The sequence below is a fragment of the Saccopteryx bilineata genome, chromosome 5 (genome assembly GCF_036850765.1).
Source record: "Saccopteryx bilineata isolate mSacBil1 chromosome 5, mSacBil1_pri_phased_curated, whole genome shotgun sequence".
In the NCBI taxonomy this organism is placed as follows: Eukaryota; Metazoa; Chordata; class Mammalia; order Chiroptera; family Emballonuridae; genus Saccopteryx; species Saccopteryx bilineata.
This window is the reverse complement of record NC_089494.1, coordinates 248,856,556-248,879,228: the sequence shown is the minus strand read 5'-3', so window position 1 is coordinate 248,879,228 and position 22,673 is coordinate 248,856,556. Positions and strand designations below refer to the sequence as shown.

At 51.6% G+C, this 22,673-nt stretch overlaps 1 protein-coding gene across 1 annotated transcript; it reads left to right on the top strand.

Annotated features, from left to right (window-relative positions):
• The first annotated feature begins 823 nt into the window (after positions 1–823).
• Positions 824–17,823, top strand: SLC34A2 (solute carrier family 34 member 2). Its single transcript, XM_066232444.1, has 13 exons — positions 824–875; positions 5,462–5,558; positions 5,659–5,805; positions 6,970–7,098; positions 7,813–7,956; positions 8,982–9,093; positions 10,680–10,875; positions 11,605–11,700; positions 12,286–12,406; positions 12,592–12,759; positions 13,329–13,445; positions 13,521–13,645; positions 15,181–17,823. The coding sequence occupies exons 2-13, from the start codon at positions 5,465–5,467 to the stop codon at positions 15,811–15,813; spliced, it is 2,082 nt and encodes a 693-aa protein (XP_066088541.1). The 5' UTR covers positions 824–875; positions 5,462–5,464; the 3' UTR covers positions 15,814–17,823.
• Positions 17,824–22,673: the final 4,850 nt, after the last annotated feature.

The window sequence follows — 22,673 nt, the reverse complement described above, 5'->3', positions numbered from 1 at the left end:
AAACGAGCTACTCTTAGCCCAGGGAAGGCTTCTGTGTGGCACTGGAGAACACACCCGCATGGCACATAGGCAGGTTGCTGCTACAATAAGCCGGTGATGGGCTTCCCAGGGGAGGGGCAGGTCTTCTCACAGTCAGGATGGAAAAAGATGTGCAGTGACACGGGATACACAGGGCAGGTGGGGAGGTGAACTAGGGCCAAGGTCAAAGCCCAACAAGGGTCCGGCGAAGCTTTCTTCCTGGTGAGGGCAGCCCCCTCCCCTTCCTCAGCCTGGCCCACCGAGCGCTGTCCTATCGCAGACCCAGGGCTCCAGTGTCTACTGCTGAGTCTGGGATACTAAAGCAGAAAGCATCCCAAGACTGATAAGGCCGAACAATCCTGGCTTTGTCTGGAAAGGTTTTGTCCCTGGGGTTTTACGGGACATTTTGGGCTCCAGAGGAGAGCTAAATTAGAATTTTCGGATCCTTGGGGAGGGAAACGTGGAAAGCGGGAGCCCCACCAGCGGCCATGTACTGTGTACTGGGATGTTTCGCGGCCCGCGTTGGGGCGCAGCGGAGCGTGCCAGCCGCGGGCCGGGGCGCACGGGGCGCGGGCACGTTCGCAGCCCTTCAGACGCCAGGAAAAGGCTGAGATTTCTCCGCGCAACCAGGCCGCCTCTCTGTCCTCCGCGCGGCGGGCGGGCGAGGTCACGAAGGGCTCATTAAGCCGGCAGGTAGGCAGTGCCCCGGCGCGGCGGCAGGCGGTCCTGGAATGTGCGCGGGGCGTGGTGATAGCCCCTGCCGCCCGCCTCTTTGCGCAACACCTTGGCTATATATACCCGCCGCTGCGCTCCACCTGGGCGCCTCCTTCAGTCCATTACCTGCGCTCGGAGCGCTGGTGAGTACCGTCGCCGCTGCTGCTGCTGCCGCAAGGGCGCTTCCTGCTCCCATCTCACTCTTGAAAGAACCTTGATTTACTTTTAATTTCCTTAACTCTCTTAGATAGCCCTCGATGCAGACCTCAAGGAACTTGGCTTGGCTTTGGGCTGCGAAAGAGAGGAAACAGTAATAAACCTCCACATTTTCAGATATTTTTTCCTTAGTGTTACTGCTATTGCTGTTATTACGACTCCTATGACTACATTATTGCTACAGGCAGTGTTAGTGAGACACACTTGGGGATTTGTGGGTTTGGGAGGAAAAAACGGGGTGTGTGGTGGGGAATGAAATACCACGTGGGAATCAGGAGAGCTGGGTAGTCTTTTTAGTTACTAATTAGCTGTGTGGCCCAAAGCAGGTCTCTGAGCCCCTGGGCCTCAGCTTTCCCCTCTTTACAAGAACAGAATCCTCTAGGAGATTTGCCTGAGTTGGAAATTCGAGGTTTGTGTGGCTGTCCAATGCTGCATACCCTTACCCCCAACACAGCATGACTTTCACGTGCTGAGTTCTTTATCTAAAGTGACTGCAAAATGCAGTCCTAACCTGTTGGGCCCATCAGGGTAGGCGGCCTGAATCAGCAGAGGGCTGGCCTGCCCTTCTGCTTCTCGGGAGAACAGAGCCCACCCTTGTTCAGTGTTTTGGGGGGACCAGGCCAGCCGGCCGGGAAAAAGGCTTACCAGGAGATGGGCACAGGTGCAGCTTTGTTGGGGGTGGGGGTGGGGGCGAGAATCTCCAGGCTATAAAGAAGGCGGTTGGTGGAATGGAGTTAATTTGGTCCTCAGATCCCTGGGGGCAGACTCCTGCCCTGGGAAGCTGGCACTGAGGTGAACAATTAGCCAGGAGGCAGCTTCGGCCAACGTGAATTTCATGGGGGCAGCTTGTGGAATGCATCCCTGGGAATCCTCTCTCCCTCCCTGTTTAGATTCACCAAGAGATTTCTGTGTTAGCCCTGCACTGGAGTTCGTTAACCTGTTCTTTGTTGTATATTCTTGCAAAGTTGTGCCTGCTAGGAGACCATTGTTTCAGACGGGTCAGGGTGTTTGAGTCTCTTCGTCTGTGCCAGCTAAACAGCTGATAATGATCTCCTATTTTTATATAACGCTGGGAACTGGTGGTAAGAAAGGCGTCCCAAAGCACTCGACCAGCTCATTAAAAGAAGCCCCCAGTGGTGGGAGGGCATCTGGATTATTGCTGTTAGATGAACGTTGACAGAAATAGCCTGAGTTCAATTGATGGAAGAAAACAGCCACCTCCCTCCTCCCCACTACCACTACCCTGTTCCTCACCCCCCTCCTCCCACCTCCACCCTGGGGACAGAATGGCCCTGTCAGCAGGGAGTAAGTACTATTAGGATCTCCCAGTGAGTTCATTCATCCCAGTGAACTTTTAAAATGCAAGAGTGTAAAAAGAGGACTACAAAAAGATTGAAATGTATTTTCAATGTTTATTTTTATAAGTTAGCCCTTTTAACCCCCCCAGTGCAATGCATAAATGATATCGCTATATATTAATTACAGGATTTATTTACGATTTCGCAAATACAAATGAAAGGGGCACTGGCGGGTGGTTTGGTAAGGGCCCCACCCCTAGTTCAAAGAGAAGGTAATTGTCTTTTAAAAATCCTATTAGTGCATATTAAAGGTTTAAACTAAAGCCACTCTGGCAGCATAAAACCCAGGCCAATAGGTTCCCTGTCCCCTGTCCCAGACATCCCCCTCCTACCTTTACCGTGTCCTCTGGGGTTATTTTGCCTTCGGATGGCTGAAGGAGTAGCTATCACCCTCTGGGAATTTGAAGTCTTGGTGGTTTTATTCAAAGTCTAAGGAAATACTGCTTGAGAACAGTGGAGTCAGGCTGCCTGAGTCTGCACTGTCTCTGAAGGCGTAGTGCGGAGTTAGGTTTCTTGTGCCCCGGCTTCCTCCTGACATTGGGACCAAGGTATAAACACGTACAGTCAATGTACAGAAATTGGAAAGTGCGTGTGAGATTCAAGGGGCTCGTTTGTGCAGAAGGCACAGTGCTCTGGCACATGCCCGGCTCCGCGGCGTCCTCCCTATGCTCCTGAGGGCCGCCGCCTGGGGGAGAATGTGTGGGTGTCTCGGTCTCTCTGCAGGATGTGGCCTCGAGCCTCTTCCCACTTGTTCAGATGTACTTGGGCTGAGCACACCCGGCCCCAGGACAGGTCCGGGTTGGAGAGGCCCAAACAACGGGTCAGGTGCCCTGCCAGGTGCCCTGCTACCAGGTCCGAGAAGAACCAAGGAGTTTCCACTCCTTAGCCTGCAAGAGCTCCTCTTGGCATTGGGTACAAGGGGACATGCAGGAAGTTGAGTCAAATGGCCATCCGCACAGCCAGCTCAGTTGTAGGGACCAGTGGCAGGGAGCAGATGTGTGATCGTAACCCTAATCTCGTGCCTGGGCATGAAAGACACCTTTCTGGGTATAAGAACTACTCAGAGGGATGCTTGACTCTCCCTTCTCTGCTCCTCTGGCAGGGACCAGGGTATGCTGGAGTGAGTGTGGCCTTGGGGAAGCAGGGAGAGGGAACAGCTGGATCAGCGGCGTGAGGCTGGGAGAAAGCCTTCGGCGGGACCCAAAGGTCCAAGGACTTCTGCTAGTCCTCTGAGTTCCTCCCCAGGGAAGCGGCTCCCAGACAGGCCCGTGTCTTCCTTGCCCCTTGGAGCAGTGGCCCCAGAGGCAGGCCCCATCCCTGTGGCCCATTCAGTGTCTCCTCTTCTGCAGGGTGTTCCCTGCGACCACAGAAGTACACGCCATGCTTTGCAGTTAGTTGCAGGGGGAAATGTACTTGGGCAAAACCAAGTCATGATGGGGACTCAGAATCAGCTTCTTGTAACTCCTAGCTTTATCAATATGAGCAACAGTGACATTGCAGGTACCTCTGGACTTTGAGGTTGGGCTGTAGCTCTTAAAATTTAGACATTTCAGATGGAAGAAGATAAAAGCCACCCAATTCCACCACCCACTCTGAACCCTATGAAACATTTCTAGATCCTTATTGAAATGCTGTGAAGGGGACGAAAGAGTGCCTTTTATTCACACTTTATTTAACAAATTTTTTTTGGTGATTCTGTATAACCTCTTTAGTGGCATGCTGCTACACTACAGGGATGTACCCTAGTTAATCTCCCTGTTTTACATTCAAACTTCTAGTGACAGCACAGCAAAGGTCCTTTGGTCTGCAGCACGTTCATTCAGCCAGCAAACGTTTGCTGGGCATGGCCAGTGTGCCGGGCAGAGCTGCAGGCCCTGAGGTGCAGGGATGAGCTAGCCAAAGCCCCTCTCTTTGGTAGTGTTTGCATTTAGGTAAGCAGGGAATAGATCCCTGTAAGAAATGGGGAAAACCCAGGTTCTGGGAAACCCTCTTCAGAGACATGATCAGTGCAAAGCAGGTGTTTTGACTTCCTTAGAGGAAATATTCCACGATTTCTACTTCTTAGAAGTGAAATGACTGGGTTGGAGATTTATGGGCAACGTAAGGCTCTTTAGACATTTTGCCAACTGTTTCCCGACATTTCCTGCTGTGCTCATTTCACTGCATCTTCTCCAGCACAGCACATTATACAAAAAGTTTGATTTAAGAAACTTTTTAATCTGCACATTTTTTAGTTTACTAATGAGGCTGAACTCATTTGTAGCCACTTGTGTACTTCCTCTTCTATGAATTGTTTGTTCCCGTCGTTTGGATGTGTGTCAGAGGACAAGGACCGCAAGGGGTGGACTTCCAGGTGTGTCATGAGCCACACTTCCGCTCCATCTGAGAAAGGCTTTGTTAATAAAGTGGGTTATGAGGAAGTCTCTACCAAAGGCTGGGAAGAACGGGATTCTGACCAAGGGCCGTCAATGCAGGCAGCACGGCATAGTAGTAACTGCTACTGTTTGCTGGATGTCTGCTTGGTGCCAGGCAGTGCCCTAGGCATCACCTATTGATCTCAGAACCCTGCAAAAGGTGAAGCATCATCCCCTTTGTCTACCTGGGGAAACCAACACTTTATATTCAGAGGCATAAAGGGACTTGAGTAGACACACTTCCACCGTAAGGGGTACCTCTGAGATTGGAACTAGGTCCAGTAGGTCATGCTTCTCACAGAAGACCCGAGGGTTGGTAAAGCAGGTAGGATGCATATGAGAGATATGTCCAGTCTGCCGGGGGGCCCCTCGGGGGGTCGTGAGGACTTGGCATTCTGTGATAAAGATGGCTCATTTGCATCTGCTTTCTCCCTGAAGGGGACAGTCCAGACAGAGGCCCAGACAGAAGTTGGGGAAGTCAAAGGTGGCTCAATGGATGGATTTGAGGCTAGCATGGGAGAACACTGTAAGAAGTGGTCGGTCTAGTGACACCTGGGTGAGTGGTTGAAGAAGGCCGATAGAGGAGTGTAATAGGGTGTGTAAGAGACCACACTTGGAAGGTGTAAGTGCAACACTCGTCCACCCCCCCAAATCCTGTGGCTGCTGGTTCTCCCCGTCATGACAACCGAATGCACCTCCTTTCAGTGGCTGCTTCTCTGAACCCTGTTTTCCTACCCACAGACCATGGCTCCTTGGCCTGAGGTGGAAAATGCCCAGCCCAACCCCAGTAAATACATCGAAGGGACCACAGCTGAGAAGCTTAAAGAGACTGAGAAAAGTGAGTGCCTCTCTTCCAGCCCCCGATGGGGCTCCTGTGGGGACTCCGGGGGACACAGGCTTGATTCCTCCTTTCTCCTGGCCTTTGTTTGTTTGGGCAGATGACACCGGGACCTCTGTGACCAAGATTGAGCTTCTGCCATCCCACTCCACCGTGGCCCTGATAGAAGAGCCCACCGAGGAGCCCACCGACGTGGAAGACCCCTGGGACCTACCCGAACTAAAGCACAAGGGGGTCAGGTGGTCAGGTGAAAATGAGACCGGCAAGGGGTGGAGCTCATTGCCTTTACAGTATCAGCTCCTTCTCCACGGTCCCTATGCTCTTTGGACAAAGGTCCTGGCTAGGCTTGTCACCGACAGTCTGGGAGGAGAGTCAAAGCCCAGTGTGGTGACTGGGGAATCATTTCTTCTTGCTTTCGTTCATTCATTCAGCAAATGTGCCAATGCTGGGGTTATAACCAGGCCAGACACAGCACTGTCCTGATAAGCCACTGCGGGCCAACCGGGCGGGCCCTGGGTACTGTCCCGGGCTATAGCTGTGGCAGTGAACAGCTAAGCTCCCGGCTCTGAGAGCTCCTCGGTGAGGGTCCCCTCACCTGCATGTGGGCATCAGACAGGCTTCCGGAGGACAGAGACGGGACAGCCAGAATAGCTGGGCAAGGAAGTGCTGCCCTTCTCTTCCTGGGGCAGCGTGTAAGGTCTGCCTGTGGGTCGCAGTGCTGGGGAGGGAAGGGAGCTGGAAGGGAGGAGGTGAGAGCCCCTTCAAGAGTGGAGATAGTAGCTATCCGGGATGCAGCATTGTCCAGGCCCTCCCCGGGTGATTGCTGCTCTGCAGCCACGTTCTAGAAAAGAGTCTGCTCTGCAGAAGGTGCTTAGAAGAGTCGTCCTCTCTGACCTCACACTGGGGAGGTGGTAAGTGCTCTTCACTGCCTCCCAGTGACACCTGTTCAGCTGAGCATGGAGCCTGGTTTGCTTGTCCCCAGACTACACAGCAACCCTCCTTCCAAATGCAAATCCTATAAAGACACTTCATGATTTCTATTTTTATTGATTCTTTTTTGTTTCGAGAGAGAGAAACATCGATTTGTTATACCACCCATCCATGCATTCATTGGTTGACTCTTGTATGTGCCCTAACTGGGGATTGAACCCACAACCTTGGAGTATCGGGATGATGCTCTAACCAATTGAACTACCCGGCCAGGGCTCACCACGGGTTTCACCTAAGTGAACTATAGTGGTAATTACTTTGAAACTGTGACCATGGCTGCCTACCATCTCTGAGCCTCACCGTCCATAAGAACTCACAGCCCCCTAGCTGGAGGGTAGGGGGTGGTGTGGTTCTGAGCTCATTGCCAAACCCCTCGGGGTTTCAGACACTGAAAGCCTTCCTGCCTCTTCTGCTCCCCCAGAGCGAGACACCAAAGGGAAGGTTCTGTGTGTTTCCCAAGGGATTGGGAAGCTCATTCTGCTTCTGGGCTTCCTCTACTTGTTCGTGTGCTCCTTGGACGTCCTCAGCAGTGCCTTCCAGCTGGTCGGAGGTATGGGGAGAGGGTCAGGGGCTGGAGGTGGGGGGCATTCCCGTTTGGTTTAGACCCTCACAACGCAGCCAGCCCTCTCCAGCTGCATTTTAGGACTGGAAGCTACCTCAGGTCATCTCCTGTTTTTCAGAGGGGAAACTGAGGCCTGGAGCAGTCTTAGGACTGGCGTAGGTGGCTTAGGCCAGGAGCCAAGGCCATGGCCAGTTCTGTACCGCAAAGAGAAAAGGGTCCCTGGCCTGGGGGAATAATCTTCATCCAGGGCTGAGCATGTGTTCAGTGTGATAGGGACCCAGAAGTGACATCACCATACAATCGGTCACCTTTGTACCCAAAATGGGTAATGACACTGATAGCTAGCACTTTGAGTGCCTCCCGGCAACAGGCATTTTCAGGGGGCACTGTCTTCAACATCCTTTCTCAAAGCCCTTCCCATTTGTAGAGAGGACGTAGGCTCAGAGAGACCCTCAGGTTCCCAGCCTGTAATCGGCGTAACGAAATTCAAACTCAGATCTGGGTGACACAGAAACCAGGCATTTCTGGTGGAAGGGAGGGAGGTTGCAGGGTGGAGGCTTGGGGGACGGGGTCTGCGGGTGGGTAGGGCCTGTCTCAGGGCCTCAGGACAGTACAGGGAAACTGCATGAGGATTCATGATGCCACAGGGACCAGTGCCCACCTAACCCCTTATCATGTGGCCATGTCCCCCCCCCCCCCCAGGAAAAGTGGCCGGGAAGTTCTTCAACAACAACTCTGTTCTGTCCAACCCTCTGGCGGGGCTGGTGATCGGGGTGCTGGTGACGGTCATGGTGCAGAGCTCCAGCACCTCCACATCCATCGTCGTCAGCATGGTGGCCTCCTCGCGTGAGTCCGACACTCGTGAGCCCAGACACAGTCCAGGCGTCTCCCTTCGCAGCCGGGAGCCTGAGGTTTACCCTGACTGTGCCCAGGCTTGTCACCATCACCTTCCTACCTTGCCCGGCCCTGACGTGCTGTTCCACTCTGGGTCGCAGGCAGCCTCCTGCTCCTAGTTCCATAGCTGAGTCTGAGAATAGACCCTGATGCCTGACTCACCTGGAGCAGTACTGCCTAGTCCAGCAGCCACTCGCCATATGGGCTGTTTAATTCTACTTAACCTTCATTGATTTCAGTTTAAAATATAGAGCTCAGTTGCTGAGTCGCACGAGCGATATTATAAGGAGTCGGTAGTCAGCGGTGGCTAGCAGCTGCCAAATTGAACAGCAAAGATGAGTGTTTCCATCACTGCTCAGCGCTAAGAATAAAGACATCTAATCACATCACACATCGGTTTGGGGGCAGTTGAGCCTGGGAAGCATTCTAAACTTGAACCTACCTGATGTTTGCCCTGGCTTAGTGAGGCAGACCCCTTAAGTGGGACCTGTGAATTTTCAGCCCCAAATAGCCTGTTAGCCAAAATTAACTAGAGCCTTTTCTGGGCCAAATTAGAAAAAGGTATTACTTCTTTAAAATACTTGACTTGCCTATGCCAGGATATGGTGGCAATATACTAATTTTGTTAGAAAAAGAAATTATACTGCCGGGAATTTGCCATAATAAATACACAAGTCTGTCAACATCGTTTTCTGGTCTCCTTTCAGGGGGCCTTACAGCTGAAGAATTCAGAAAAGTACTTTTAAATTAGGGCTTCTTGGGGTCTGTGGACTCCCTGAAATTGTGTGCTAAAAGCTCCTTTTGGTCCAGGTGCCCATTGCTATGGTGAACTCTGACCAGGTTCAAGTCGAGGTGCAGCGTCCAGAGGCTGGGAATGGCTGCTCTCAGGGCCTGGGGGCCTGATGAGCTCGGCCAGCCTGGGTCGCCTCGGGAACCTGGCCAGCTGCCTTGCTAACGGACTGTTTCCTACGCTCCAGTGCTCACGGTGCGGGCCGCCATCCCCATCATCATGGGAGCCAACATTGGGACCTCGATCACCAACACCCTGGTGGCGCTCATGCAGGCGGGAGACCGGAAAGTGTTCAGAAGGTAGGATGCTCAGAACCAGCCCTTGCCACCACCAGGCCCATTGGTTTTGGCCAGGTTGTCGTAACTACCTTGAAAGGGCCAATGAGGATATGCTTGTCATTCCTGGATCACTTATTACTGGCCGCAGTGAACTGCAGCCGAGGGTAAAGATCACAGGCTTAATCAGCCCCCCCAGTCTGCGTAGCAGGGATAATAACGGCATCCCCGCTGTGATGTCTAAAGCAGTAAACACACCTGTACGGGTAAATACTCAGCAAGGTGCCTGGCACAGAGTCAGGGCTCTCTAAACACAAGCCTTCGCCAGAAGCTCACCTGCTGCATGGTGTAGTTAAAACGAGGATTTACTGTCTTGCTCAGTCAGAAATAATTATAAACCTGAAGCTTCCATTCTTGGCCAGCTCAACCCATGCCACATTTTCTTTGTATTTTACTTGCCTGCCAGTGAAAAGCAAAATGTAGTTTTGTGGATGCATAAGATGAAAATGGGGCATGTTGGGCCCTGGCCGGGTAGCTCAGTTGGTTAGGACATTGTTCTGATATGCAAGGTTTATGGGTTCAATCCCCGGTCAGGGCATGTACAGGAACAGATTGATGTTTCTGGTTGTCTGTCTCTCTCTCCCCCTTCCTCTCTCTCTAAAATCAATACTAATTTTTTTTTTTTTAAAGAAAGAAAATGGGCCTGACCAGGTGGTAGTGCAGTAGATAGAGCGTTGGACTGGGATACGGAAGACCCAGGTTTGAGACCCCGAGGTCGCCAGCTTGAGCGTGGGCTCATCTGGCTTGAGCAAAAAGCTCACTCACCAGCTTGGACCCAAGGTCACTGGCTCGAGCAAGGGGTTACTCAGTCTGCTGAAGGCCCGCAGTCAAGGCACATATGAGAAAGCAATCAATGAACAACTAAGGTGTCGCAATGCGCAATGAAAAACTGATGATTGATGCTTCTCATCTCTCTTCGTTCCTGTCTGTCTGTCCCTATTTGTCGCTCTCTCTGACTCTCTAAAAAAAAAAGGAAAGAAAGAAAAAGAAAATGGGGCACATTGGATCCAAGCAAAGGGAACCTCTTTCTTCCAAAAGGTTAATGTAAAAATTAAGCACATTTCCTGGCCTTTCTTCTAACAAGCGACAGACTTTTTACTTCCTAAGTTAGAGCGTTTTCAGCCTGTGTCCGTGATGCTTGTGCTGTGTGGGTCCGGCAGACAGCCTTGCAGGCGGGCTAGGAGGCCAGCAAACACCCCCCCTCCTCCTTTGGTCCCTGACGAAACACTACCACACACTTTCCAGGGTGTTTGCCCGTCTGGTCTTCTCAGGAAGCCGAGTGGGCTTTCCTGCACCCCACTGAATACACGTAGAAGTGCGAAGAGGTTCAGTCACTTCACTGAGGGGCATGGCTGGGATTCTAGGTTTTGTTATTCCAGATTTTGGATTCTCTTCAATGCTACACAAATTTTTGCCCCTGGATAACCTATGAAATAATAAACATACCATCTCTGGAGGTGCCTGCACGTAGGAATATAACTGACCTTGCTCAGCCCTGTTTGGGATATTTAAACAGATTGACCTTGCTGGGGTGGGGTCCCCTTCTGCAGGGCTTTTGCTGGGGCCACCGTCCATGACTTCTTCAACTGGCTCTCCGTGCTGGTGCTCCTGCCCGTGGAGGCCACCACCCACTACCTGGAGATCCTGACCAACCTGGTGGTAGAGTCCTTCCACTTCCGAAACGGAGAAGATGCCCCAGCACTCCTAAAAGTCATTACGGACCCCTTCACAAAGCGGATTATCCAGGTAGCCCCCCGAATTCCTTCTGAAAGGGAAGGTGCCACGCCCTCGCCCTCTGCCCAGCCCCACCGGGGACGGACGGCGGCCGCCAAACACTGCTACCGCTGCCTCTGAAAAAGGCCGAGGGAAGCAGAGCTGGGAACCCTAGTAGAGTAATTGGCCTTTTTTGTTTCCTTGACTTAAACATGCATGTCATGTTGAAGGAGGGGGCAGGAGGTGGCGAGTGCTTCTCAAGACGCAAACGCTGCCCACTGGACCTGGGGGCCACGTTGTTCCCCCTCCAGACTTCAGCATCACTGGGCTCACTGGTGAAGGTTTCTACTTCTAGCCAAAATAGAAAGATTACTACCCTTCCCTCCCACCTCACCCCTCTGGTCATCAGGGTCTGTCCATACCATTAAAATGAAAGAAGGCTTTGTGACTGTTGCCCAGCTTAGACCTTGCCCTTTCACACTCGTGTGGTGGACCCTGTTGTTCAGTCATCCGGTGAATGCCTACACGCTTTCTCAATGCCAACCCACTGTTCACCTGACCATTCGTTTATTTATCAAGCACTTGCTGGTGTCTGGGTGCTGGGTTCCCCTGTGGAAGTGGAGAGGGTGAGTCCCAGCTCACCACTGCAGGCCCTCGCAGTCTGTTCCAGTCCTCAGAGCTCCTGTTTACAGCAGCCCTGGTGTGTCCCTGCCGCCTCAGCTCTGAGCATGTGCTGACTCTCTTGTCTATTGCCTTCCTCAGCTGGATAAAAAAGTTATCAACCAGATTGCAATGAATGATGCAGCAGCTCAAAACAAGAGTCTGATCAAGATTTGGTGCAAAACTTTTACCAACGTGGTAAGTTTCTAAGAATATTGCTATGCGGGCAAACTTTTTTTTTTAATTGTATATATTGTTTTTAGAGAGAGAAAGGAAGGGAGAGAGAGAGACAGAAACATCGTTTGTTCCACTTATTTATGCATTCATTGGTTGATTCTTGCATGTGCCCTGACTGAGGATCGATCCCACAACCTTGCTGTGTCAGGACGATGCTCTAAGCAACTAAGCTTCCCAGCCAGGGCCTGGTGAACTCTTGTGTCTGTACTTTAGGCAACTTCTTTCAAAGTGGGCAAATAGAAAGGATGGAAAAACAAAAATTGGGGACTCCTGAAAAATCAAAACTGGCTGGGGAAGAGTCCATAACAATCAGCCCTTGAATGCTGGGTGGACAGACAGACTGCAGTAGGACAGAGACCGCCCTTTGCCCCACCCCATGCCACTGATGCATTATTTCCACTTGGCATTATTTTCATGTTTCTTGGCTTCTCTCTGGCTGCCTCTATTCCCGTTTGCGGAGGGACCCGTGGGAACAGTGCAGCACGCTTACAGGTGCACACGCTCTCCCCAACGTGATGCATACCATTTCTCGTGTTTGACATCCAGACTCAGATGAACGTCACCGTCCCCTCGGTTGAGAACTGCACGTCCCCTTCCTTCTGTTGGACAGATGGTTTCCACACCTGGACCATCAAGAATGTGACCTACCGGGAGAATATTGCTAAATGTGAGCAGAACTCACAGCCTCCGCCACTGGGACAGACGTCTGGGGTGCTCGTAGCTAACAACCGAGATTCCGTTACTGTGAGACAGAGGAATAAGATGGGAATAAAAAGCAGTCCGCGGCCGTGCGGGTGGGTGGGGGTGGAGGGCCCATGCCCCTCTAATAAGGACTTCCCATGGCTTCTTCAGGCCAGCACATCTTTGTGACGGCCAACCTCCTGGATCTTGTTGTTGGCATCATCCTGCTGGTGACTTCCCTGCTGGTGCTCTGTGGCTGTCTGATCTTGATCGTCAAGCTTCTAGGCTCTGTGCTCAAGGGGCAAGTGGCTGTTGTCATCAAGAAGACCATCAATACTGGTAGGGGCACTGACCCCCCATTTGGGGCTTTCTGGGGGATGGCATCCCTGTTGCCACTGCAGGGGCCTCCTTTTAGATTGTCACTTGGCAGTAGCCTCCACATGGAGTGAGAGACGGAGAGAGAGAGAAAGGGGGGAGGAGCAGGAAGCATCAACTCCCATATGTGCTGTGACGAGACAAGTGCAGGGTTTTGAACCGGTGACCTCAGCGTTCCAGGTCGACGCTTTATCTACTGCGCCACCACAGGCCAGGCTGGAGTTGTTCTCTCGAACTTGAAAAGCAGCCGAGGTTAAGGCACCTCTCATCCTTGAAATGGTGCTTGGTGGTTTGGTTGAGACTGGGGAGCAAGAACAAGCTCCCACTGCATGCTTGCAAGGTCCTGAGAAAGCCAGCTCACTTCCAGAGAGCCGTGAAGGCCTTGCTCCCTGGCTGGTCCCCCCTCCCACCCCTACCCCCCCACTTTGCGCGCTCCCTGTCCCCTCCCCAGGTCCTGTGGGGGCGCCAGCGAGGCCTCCCAGCCATGCCTTCCTACAAGGGGTGTGACAGGATCTCTCCTTTCTGCCTCCCAGATTTCCCCTTTCCCTTTGCCTGGCTGACCGGCTACATGGCCATCCTCGTGGGGGCAGGCATGACCTTCATCGTGCAGAGCAGCTCGGTGTTCACGTCCACTATCACCCCGCTGATCGGTGAGTTTCTCCGGCTTCTCTGTGGCCATCCCCTGTCCTCCCCGGGGCTGAGGTGATGAGCGCTGTTTCCCACAGGTGTCGGCGTGATAACCATCGAGAGGGCGTATCCGCTCACGCTGGGCTCCAACATTGGCACCACCACCACCGCCATTCTGGCCGCCTTAGCCAGTCCTGGCAATACCCTGAAGAACTCACTCCAGGTCAGGAAATAACGCAGGGGGCAGAGGCTCTGTGGGTGGGATACAACCCCATCTGTGGTCCGGAGAGCATGCGATTCCTAGCAGGGCGCCAGCGTTGCTCTGTGAGGTCTAAAACTGGGATGTGGAGGAGCAGCCACAGTTAAGGCCACATCTACTCCTTAGCGAGGTAGTGAGACTCCCATCCCTGGCAGTTGTTTAAACAAAGGTGGGGTGACTACTTGACAGAGGTAGAGTATTCAGGAAGCACAGACACCCCCCCCCCCACTTCTGTCTCCTCCACCCTTTTAGGGAACTTGGCCTGGGCCCGGCGTTAAATAGAACCAGGGGTGATTCTTCTGCCTTGCCTGGAACAGCTGGGTGACCTTGGGCAAGAAGGCCTTTGGCATTTGAATACTTGTCTCGCCATTTACACACTAAATGACCTCAGTCAGGTGGCCCAGCCTTCATCCCTATCTCATTAGGATTATTATTATTATTATAAAGATCTGAGGGTCTGTCCTGTCTAAAGCCATGCTGTCCAATAGAAATATAATGTGAGTGTAGAATATAAATTTGAGTCACCCATTTATTGAAATTTCTTAGTAGCCCCATATTAAAAAAAAAAATTTTTTTTTTAAAAAACAGGAAGATCAATTTTAATGATGTATTTATTAAACCCATGACCTTGCAATCAAAATTTTAAAAGACTGTAAGATATTTTACAGTCTCTTCTGGATGAAGTCTTTGAAATCCAGTGTCTTTTATGTTTCCAGCACATCTTAATGTGAAGTAACCGCATTCAAAGTGCTTAGTTGCCAAACGTGGTTAGTGGTTAGTATATCAGACCAAAGCCTCTAGAATGCGTGTGACACATAGTGGAAGGACAGGGGACAGACAGTACATGGCTCTGGAGCCAGGCTACTTGGGTTTGAAACCCACCTCGACCCTCTCTCATCTGTCTGACTTTGGGAAAATAGTATAACCTCACGGTGCCTCGATTTCCTCTTACATCAAACAGGGGCACTATTGATTGCCACCTCGTAGGATATCGTTTGAGGCTTGAAGTAATCCACAGAAAGTGCTTAGAACAGTTGTCTCACCCATATTGTGTCTACCATAAATGTCCGCTGCTGGTGCTGCCGCCACCATCTTTCCTCCTCTCTCCCCGCCAGCCCCCCCCCACCCCCCAGAATGGGGTATTGAGCCGAGAAAGCCAGCTATGCTGTGAGCCTTTCCTTCCGCCTTTCAGCTCTTAACTGCTCAGCCGGAAACAGCAGGGTCAAGACCCAGGCTAGCAGTGGGCACAGTCCTGAGGTTCATTGGTAGAGATTGCCTAATGGACTGCAGGCTCTGAAAACTGAGCTGTCATTCAACTGGTCACCTCCCGTTTCTACCTCCCCTCAATCCCAGTCACATGTAGACCCTCAGGCAATACAGGTCCCGTCTAGGCTGAGCTATGGAGACAAGGAGAACCCGTGACTCTGTCTGCTAGGTGACACTTTCCTTCTCCCCACCATGCGACATGCCATTCACCCGTCCAATCTCTTGTGTTGCAGATTGCCCTGTGCCACTTTTTCTTCAACATCACAGGCATCCTCCTGTGGTACCCAATCCCATTCGCCCGCCTGCCCATCCGCCTGGCCAAGGGGCTGGGCACCATCTCAGCTAAGTACCGCTGGTTTGCCATCTTCTACCTAGTTGTCTTCTTCTTCATGGTCCCGCTGACAGTGTTTGGCCTGTCGCTGGCCGGGTGGCCAGTGCTGGTGGGCGTGGGGGTGCCCGTCGTTGTGGTGATCCTTCTGGTGGTGGTGCTGAAGCTCCTGCAGTCCCGCTGCCCACACGTCCTGCCCAAGGTGCTCCAGACCTGGGGCTTCCTGCCCCTGTGTTTGCACTCGCTGAGGCCCTGGGACCACGTGATCTCCATAGTCACCGGCTGCTGCCTGCGACGCTGCTGCTGCATCTGCTGCCGCGTCTGCTGCCGCATCTGCTGCACGCTCTGCTGCCCCAGGTCCTGCCGCTGCTGCAAGTGCTGCCAGCAAGCGGAGGAGGCGCAGGAGCAGGACATCCACATCAAGGTCCCCGAGAGCTTCCGTAACACGGCCGTGATTGGAGAGGCCCAGGACGGGGTCCCCAAGTCCCAGGGGGATGCCCCGGCCACAGACACCAGCTCCGGCAGCACAGCCTTGTAGGGGCGGCCCCGAGGCGGGAGGAGGGGCCCCCAGTCTGCTGCGCTCCCTTGTGGTTCTGCACGCTCTTCTCCACTTCTCTGAGACATGGCGTTGGCGCTCGCTCTCATTCTCATTCCCCTTCATGCGGTGTACCGACCGGCACGGTTGTTTTGTCTCCGCCCCTGCTTCCTGGGTCTTCCATTCCCGGGAAGGTACAGAAAGAGACCTAGACAATGAAGCCTGGCTAGAAAAATGACCCCACCCACCCACCCCCACACACGGATGGGTTGGCCAATAGGATTTATTTTCAGACTTCAACCATCCTCTTCTGAAGTCCCAAGGGCAAATTTTATGGGAGGATCTCAAAGATGCGCACATATACACATGCTTTTCTTATTGTGGTAAAATGCTCCTTTACTGAGGGCTGGCTTCAAACTAGAGCAGCTGCCTCTCATGCGTGCGCGCCCTAGAGCAGCCCCGCTCGGGGGAACGTAGGTATGGGCCTTTCTCTGCCCAGTGCTCCCACTTTCCCTATCAAGGTTTCCGCACCGGGGCAGGTACGGCTAGTCCAGGCTTTTACCTGCTGCGTCCCCGAGGTTCCGGGGTGGGAGCGCCCTCAGGAAGCACTTGGGCTCGCCTGTTGCCCCGTCTTTCTAGGAGGAGAGCGGCCCTGTTCTGAGCTGGGCAGGTGGAGGATGAGAGCCGGACGATGGCGAGCACTGGGGAAGAGATGGTCTTTCTGCTAAAAGGGCCTGGGGTTCTTTTGAATTGGGCTATTATGAGAGCCAAATTGACTGTCATAGCTAAAGCCTAGTGCTGCACTTGGTCAGATTAAAATCATTCCCATCGAGTCCTCCGGACTCCGGTCCTGAGTCCCCTCCACAGCCACCACCTTGAGCCCCAGGGAGCCCCTGAGCATGGAACAGTTCTATATACCTATCCGCTCACTCTCTGCAGGTTGCCTGTCTGGGTCAGCTCCCATCCACTCATCCAGACACTCTTTCCAGACATTCTCCCGTTTCCCCGAGGTAGATGAATTTGATTTCCTGCTCTCTGGCTACCTACAGAGCTCCAAGCTTTTCCCCAGGTTGGAAACAAGGGCCTGCCTGGACTCCCCAGAACCATGATCAAGCGGCAGTAGGGCCTGTGGGCCCAAGGGTACTCTTCTTGCCCCAGATGCCTTCTGTGCCTTCTAGAGCCCCCCACTGTGTTGACCCCTTTGTCCCCCACTGCTCCTCACCTCCCATTCTCCCTGGAGAATGAGCTTCAACCAAGTCTGGACAAAGTCTGGGGGGAGGGGTGGTGCCACCACACTCCAAGATCCATCCATCATCTTTTTTTTTTTTTTTTAACAGACAGAGAGAGGGATAGGTAGGGACAGACAGACAGAAATGGAGAGAGATGAGAAGCATCATCAGTTTTTTGTTACGACACCTTAGTTGTTCATTGATTGCTTTCTCACATGTACCTTGACTGTGGGCCTTCAGCAGACAGAGTAACCCCTTGCTCAAGCCAGTGACCTTGGGTCCAAGCTGGTGAGCTTTTTGCTCAAGCCAGATGAGCCTGCACTCAAGCTGACGACCTTGGGGTCTCAAACCTGGGTCCTCCGCATCCCAGTCCGATGCTCTATCCACTGCGCCACCGCCTGGTCAGGCCATCCATCATCTTAATAGGTCGGGATACCCAACTGAGCCCTGCCCTGCCCTTCCCTCATGTAGATACCAATTCCCTAACAGAGCCATTTATGCACCATATTTATAATCATGTACTGTACAGCTTATATAAGTTCCATAGCAAATGGCAGTGTGATTTGGGTTGGGGCTCTCAATTTGGAAATGTAAAGGAAAGATCATCTTTGTATTTTTTATAATGCTGGCTTCTCACCATCCCTGTTAGCTATGCCCACACCCCACTCTGTAAATACATAAGCTGGGCCTGATTGGGGCGATGGCCCTCTTTACACTCTGTAAATTGGATCCTTGTACTTGCATTGATTGTATTTTTTTTTACTGGTTGTGGAAAGGGAGAAATAAAAAGATAAAGTCAAAAGAAGTGTATTGTTTTCAATTACAGGAAAATAAGGGCCTCCTGGATCTAGTTCCTAAAAATTGGAGGTCATTTTCCTCACTGAATGTTACTGCTCACCGGCGGGGCCAGCTACATAATTTGTTGGGCTTGGTCAAAAGCAGGAATGTGCCATGACCAGTATTAAGGACAGGAAGCTTTCCTTTCTTGCTCTTTTGACTTGTCTTTTTAAGTTTTTGCTATTTCCAGATCATCTTCAACCTGTGATGCAGTGTGTCCCTATAAACCCATTGCAAATTGAAAACATTTTACGTTAAAAATGCATTTAATTCACCTAACCTACTGAACACCATACCTTAGCCTAGGCTACCTTAACTGTGCTCAGCACAATTGGCAACACAGCACACAGCAGAGGATCGGTTCTTGACCCTTGTGGTTTCGAACCTGGGTCCTCAATGTCCCAGGTCGGTGCTCTACCCACTGCACCGCCACCTGGTCAGGCTCTTAGTTACTTGTTTTGCTGCAAGGAAGTTTTGGGTTGAATGGAAAGCATGCCCTTGGGGCTGTCAGTGCCCCTGCTTGCTCAGTGGCAGACAAAGCACCTTGCTCTTGGCTTTGAGTCTTGCTGCACTCGCCCAGTGAGTCTGCAGGAGTCTACTCGGGGGCATTGCAAATGTCCAGCTTTTTCCTTGGCTCGCCTCCCTGCTGCTCAGCCAGCTCCCTCTGCTCAGCTCTCAGCCTCCCTTCCATTCTCCTTCCCCCAACGCCCAGGGATCTCCAAACACTGTATCCCAGATGTCCATGGAGGAAGCCCCACTCAGGGGACATCCTAGCAGGCCAAGATGGCACACTGACCCTTTCCTGTGCAGAATAATGGAACTCCTTCAAAGCTGCAGAGGCCCAGGGCAGGCCTGGGAACAATTCCCGCGGCGGAGGGCAGCCCCCTCCACCCTCCGGCCCCTGGGGCAACTTCTGTGACGCTTGTTCAGGAGGGTTCTCAGCTTTGCGGGACGGATTCTGATGCCGAACCTCAGGCCTCGCTCCAGAGACTATTTCAGTAGGTTGAGGGCCAGGAATCTGCATTTCTAGAAAAATGCATCAAACACGTGATTCTGAGGGAGGTAATCATTAAATCATGGTTTATAAGAATGTTGTTCTAGCCTGAGCAGACAGCAGCACAGAGCATAGAGTGTCGACCTGGGACGCTGAGGACCCAGGTTCGAAACCCTGAGGTCACTGGCTTGAATGTGGGATCATCCAGCCATGAGTCCAGGCTCACCAGCTTGAGTGCAGAATTGCTGGCTTGAGCATGGGATCATAGACATGACCCCATAGTTGCTGGTTTGAGTGTGAGATCATAGACATGAGCCCAAGGTCACTGGCTTGGTTGGAGCCCCCAGTCAAGGCACATATGAGAAGCCATCAATGAACAACTCAGGTGCTGCAACTACGAGCTGATGCTTTTCATCTCTCTTCCTTCCTGTCTCTCCGTCTCCCTCTCATTTTCTAAAAAACAAAAACAAAAAAAGAACGCTGTCCCAGCAAAGGACAGAAATGAACCCCAGTATGAACGCAGCCTGCCAGGCCTCTTTCTCCCTCTGGCCTCATCCTCACGACTCCCCTCCGACCTCTCCTCGCCCCTGTCCTCCGCTTCTGTCCTCCCTTTTCCTACACATACAAAAACGTTAACTCTCACTTCTGGGTGGTAGAAAACATTTATAAAAATGCTATGTGTATACATTTGATATATATTTATATATTATGTATTTATAACTATGTATGTGCACGTTAACCTAAAAATACAAAGCCAAAGTGAGACCCCACAGGCGTCTGTCTGAGAGGAGCCGTGGCGGTCGGGAAGCCACGTGCCATTCAGGCGGAAGCCCAGCGCTCTCTCCGGAGGTGAAGGCAAGAGGCATCTATGAGATGGGAGGGGGGCCATTACAGGGACAGAAGGAGGGGTTTCTCTGAATGTGAAGAAGCTGAGGAAGGACTTTCTGTAGGTACGGATAAGCTAACACAGCGATGTGAATTCTAAAGGCTGTCTCTGTCAGTCCCGTATTTATAACAAACACTTGTTTGGAATACGTACAGTGCTGCTTTTGGCTCAGTCCAAAGGTCATTTCGCCCAAGCTCTGACTCCATTTTTTTTTTTTTTTTTTAATAATTTTATGCTTTATTTATTTATTTATTTATTAAATTTTTATTTATTTTTTATTTATTCATTTTAGAGTGGAGAGGGAGAGAGAGAGAGAGAGGAGAGACAGAGAGAGAGAAGTGGGGGAGGAGCAGGAAGCATCAACTCCCATATGTGCCTCGACCAGGCAAGCCCAGGGTTTCGAACCGGCAACCTCAGCATTTCCAGGTCGACGCTTTATCCACTGCGCCACCACAGGTCAGGCCATCTGACTCCATTTTGAAGGAGCTCCGTTTATATAGTGATATTATGTTTTACATGTATATGAATACTTGTATTTTTCTGCCCTCTTCCCAATGTTTGGGCCACAAACGTACATTATTTTGTCACTAGTTTAAAAAAATATAAGATAAAACAAAACCCTCAAAAGGCTGCCCCCAGAAAGTGTGTCAGTTGGGAGACTGGATTTGGCCAGGAGTCTTCCTTGCTCGAGGACAGGGCTTCGTCTCCTAATAGCTTATCTGAGTAGCCAGGAGGTGGGTCCTCTAACTCCAGAGAAAGCTCCTGAGTGACTGTTAGTGCTCATCGAGGTCAGGAAGATGCTTTGGTTCTGGCCATACGCTCAGAGTCTGGAAGGGAAAAGGGGCTCGAGGGTAAAGGTCATCTGCCTCGGGGCACTGCCCCGTACTGCAATGCCCTTCTCTCTCCGCCTGGCAGCCTCCAGCCCACTCCAAGGTCCTGGCACCTCTGTGGCAGCCAGGTGAGTGTGACCCCACTCTCAGCATGAAGGCAAGACTCAGATTATCAGTGTCTGCGCCTGGGAAGCAGGAATGGGTAGGAATAATCCTTTCTTCCGAAGAATGTTGGGGGAATTAAGTGAAAATGCTTGTGAAAGTGCTTTGCAAACTGTGCGTTGGGAATCACTCCTGAGCATATTTATTCTTTCCATCGAACCTTAGTAAATTCTACTGGGTACTGGGAAGGGTGCTGGGCCTGGGACGTACAGACGATGAAGGCACATTCCAGTTTTTAAAGACCTCTGTCCTCCAGAGAGAGAGAGAGAGAGAGAGAGAGAAACACAGAGAGCCAGTGTGTGAGTTTCATAGGATAGGAGGCGTCAACCCAACCTGAGCACAAACCCTGTCCCCTCCTGAAGGGGTCTGTGACCTGCAGCCTTCGAATCTCAGAAATATAAAGATATTTGCTTCACAGGGTTGTTGCACGGATTAAATGAGATTTCCCCGAACTGCAGGTGTTGGCTACATCTCCTTGCAACCTCTACAATTACAGTTGATCCTTGGACAAGGCAGGGGTAGGGGTGCTGACTTCCAGGCAGTGGGAAATTCGCTTTTTAACTTAAATTGACCCTCAGCATACAATTCCCAACCACACGCCCAAAATACAGTTGGCCCTTGAACAGCACAGGTTTGAACTGCTCTGGTCCCCTTGTAAGTGGATGTCGGCACCCCTAACCACCCCGCCTGATATCCAGGGTCAACTGTAGCTAACATTGCAGCCCACTTTCGCTTCATCGTAAGCAGCAGTGGTTGTGAAGTCGTGAGTTTGGTATCCGGGTCCTGTTTTTATTTTTATTTTTTCCCTAATGAACATCAAAGCAAGAGGCGTAGCTATTACAATTTAAAAAGTTCATTCAGGTCTACTTAGAAAGACTTCATGTGCCCCCAGGGGTGTACATACTACACTTAAGGAGATGCTGAGATTCCCAATTAAAGCACCTAGCACACTGCTGGGTGGTGGTAAGGCTTACAGACAAATTTTGTTGACTCTGAGAAGCACAGAGAAGGTAAGAGGACCCAAGGTCTTGGAAAGGGGAGGTGGGGAGGAGAGAAAGGCTTCCCAGAGGGGGTGATGACTGCACATGATACCCACGGAAGCCTGAACTGTTATCAGGAAGGGGACAAGGCTTGCAGAAGGGAAGAGAGGAGGGGGAGAGGGAGACAGGACCTTGCAACATGTGAGGAATTGCCTGCAGGGCGGCCACTCTGGGCTTTAAGGGGGTGAGCCTGGGGCTGAGAGATAAACTGGCTCCAATAAGATAAAGAGGGCATGTGTGCTGGATCCTGATGGATCCTGATGGATCCGGTCAAACACTGAGAAGTCACATGTTCCTACTTACAGCCGAGGAAGATCTCAGAGTTGTTTAGAAGTGGCTCAAGATGGAAGGTGCAACAGGCTGGACCACGGTTGCCTGATTAATCTATAAACACACCTCTCACGCTTCTTATCCCTCCCTACGATGACTGCGGCTTCCGGATACAGCAGCCTATATAGAACTATGCATTCATTGCAGCAGAAATAGCGCTTGGTTGCTGCTATTAGCTTCTGTTGTTCCAATGAACTGTGGCTGTTAGAGTCGTCATTCACCAAGGTGGCAGGGGAAAGCCAGAAACCTGGGAGCTGTCAGGTCCTTCCTCGGCCTCACCCTCTGCAGCCATGGTCAGCAGCCGACCAATTTCCTCTTTTCTGTAGGAATAAAATCCGGTCCCTCCTCTGCATTCTACTGCCCCTGCAATTCACACATTCTTTTTTTTTCTCTTGCCTCAGTGCTTTGCCCTGGTCTCCAAACTAGTTCCCTGCTGGTGACATCTGGATTCCTAGATGTAGTTAGCTAGAGGATACTAAGTAAATCCTTTAACCTCACTACATCTCAGTTCCCTCATCTGTCAAGTGGAATGTGTTCACAAATCAGTCCGAGGCC

Coding starts and splice junctions, on each gene's coding strand:
- SLC34A2 (XM_066232444.1), top strand. CDS start 5,465: ATGGCTCCTTGGCCTGAGGTGGAAAATGCCCAGCCCAACCCCAGTAAA. Junction 7,957..8,981: donor CAGCATGGTGGCCTCCTCGC/GTGAGTCCGACA, acceptor CCTACGCTCCAG/TGCTCACGGTGCGGGCCGCC. Junction 12,760..13,328: donor CAAGAAGACCATCAATACTG/GTAGGGGCACTG, acceptor TCTGCCTCCCAG/ATTTCCCCTTTCCCTTTGCC.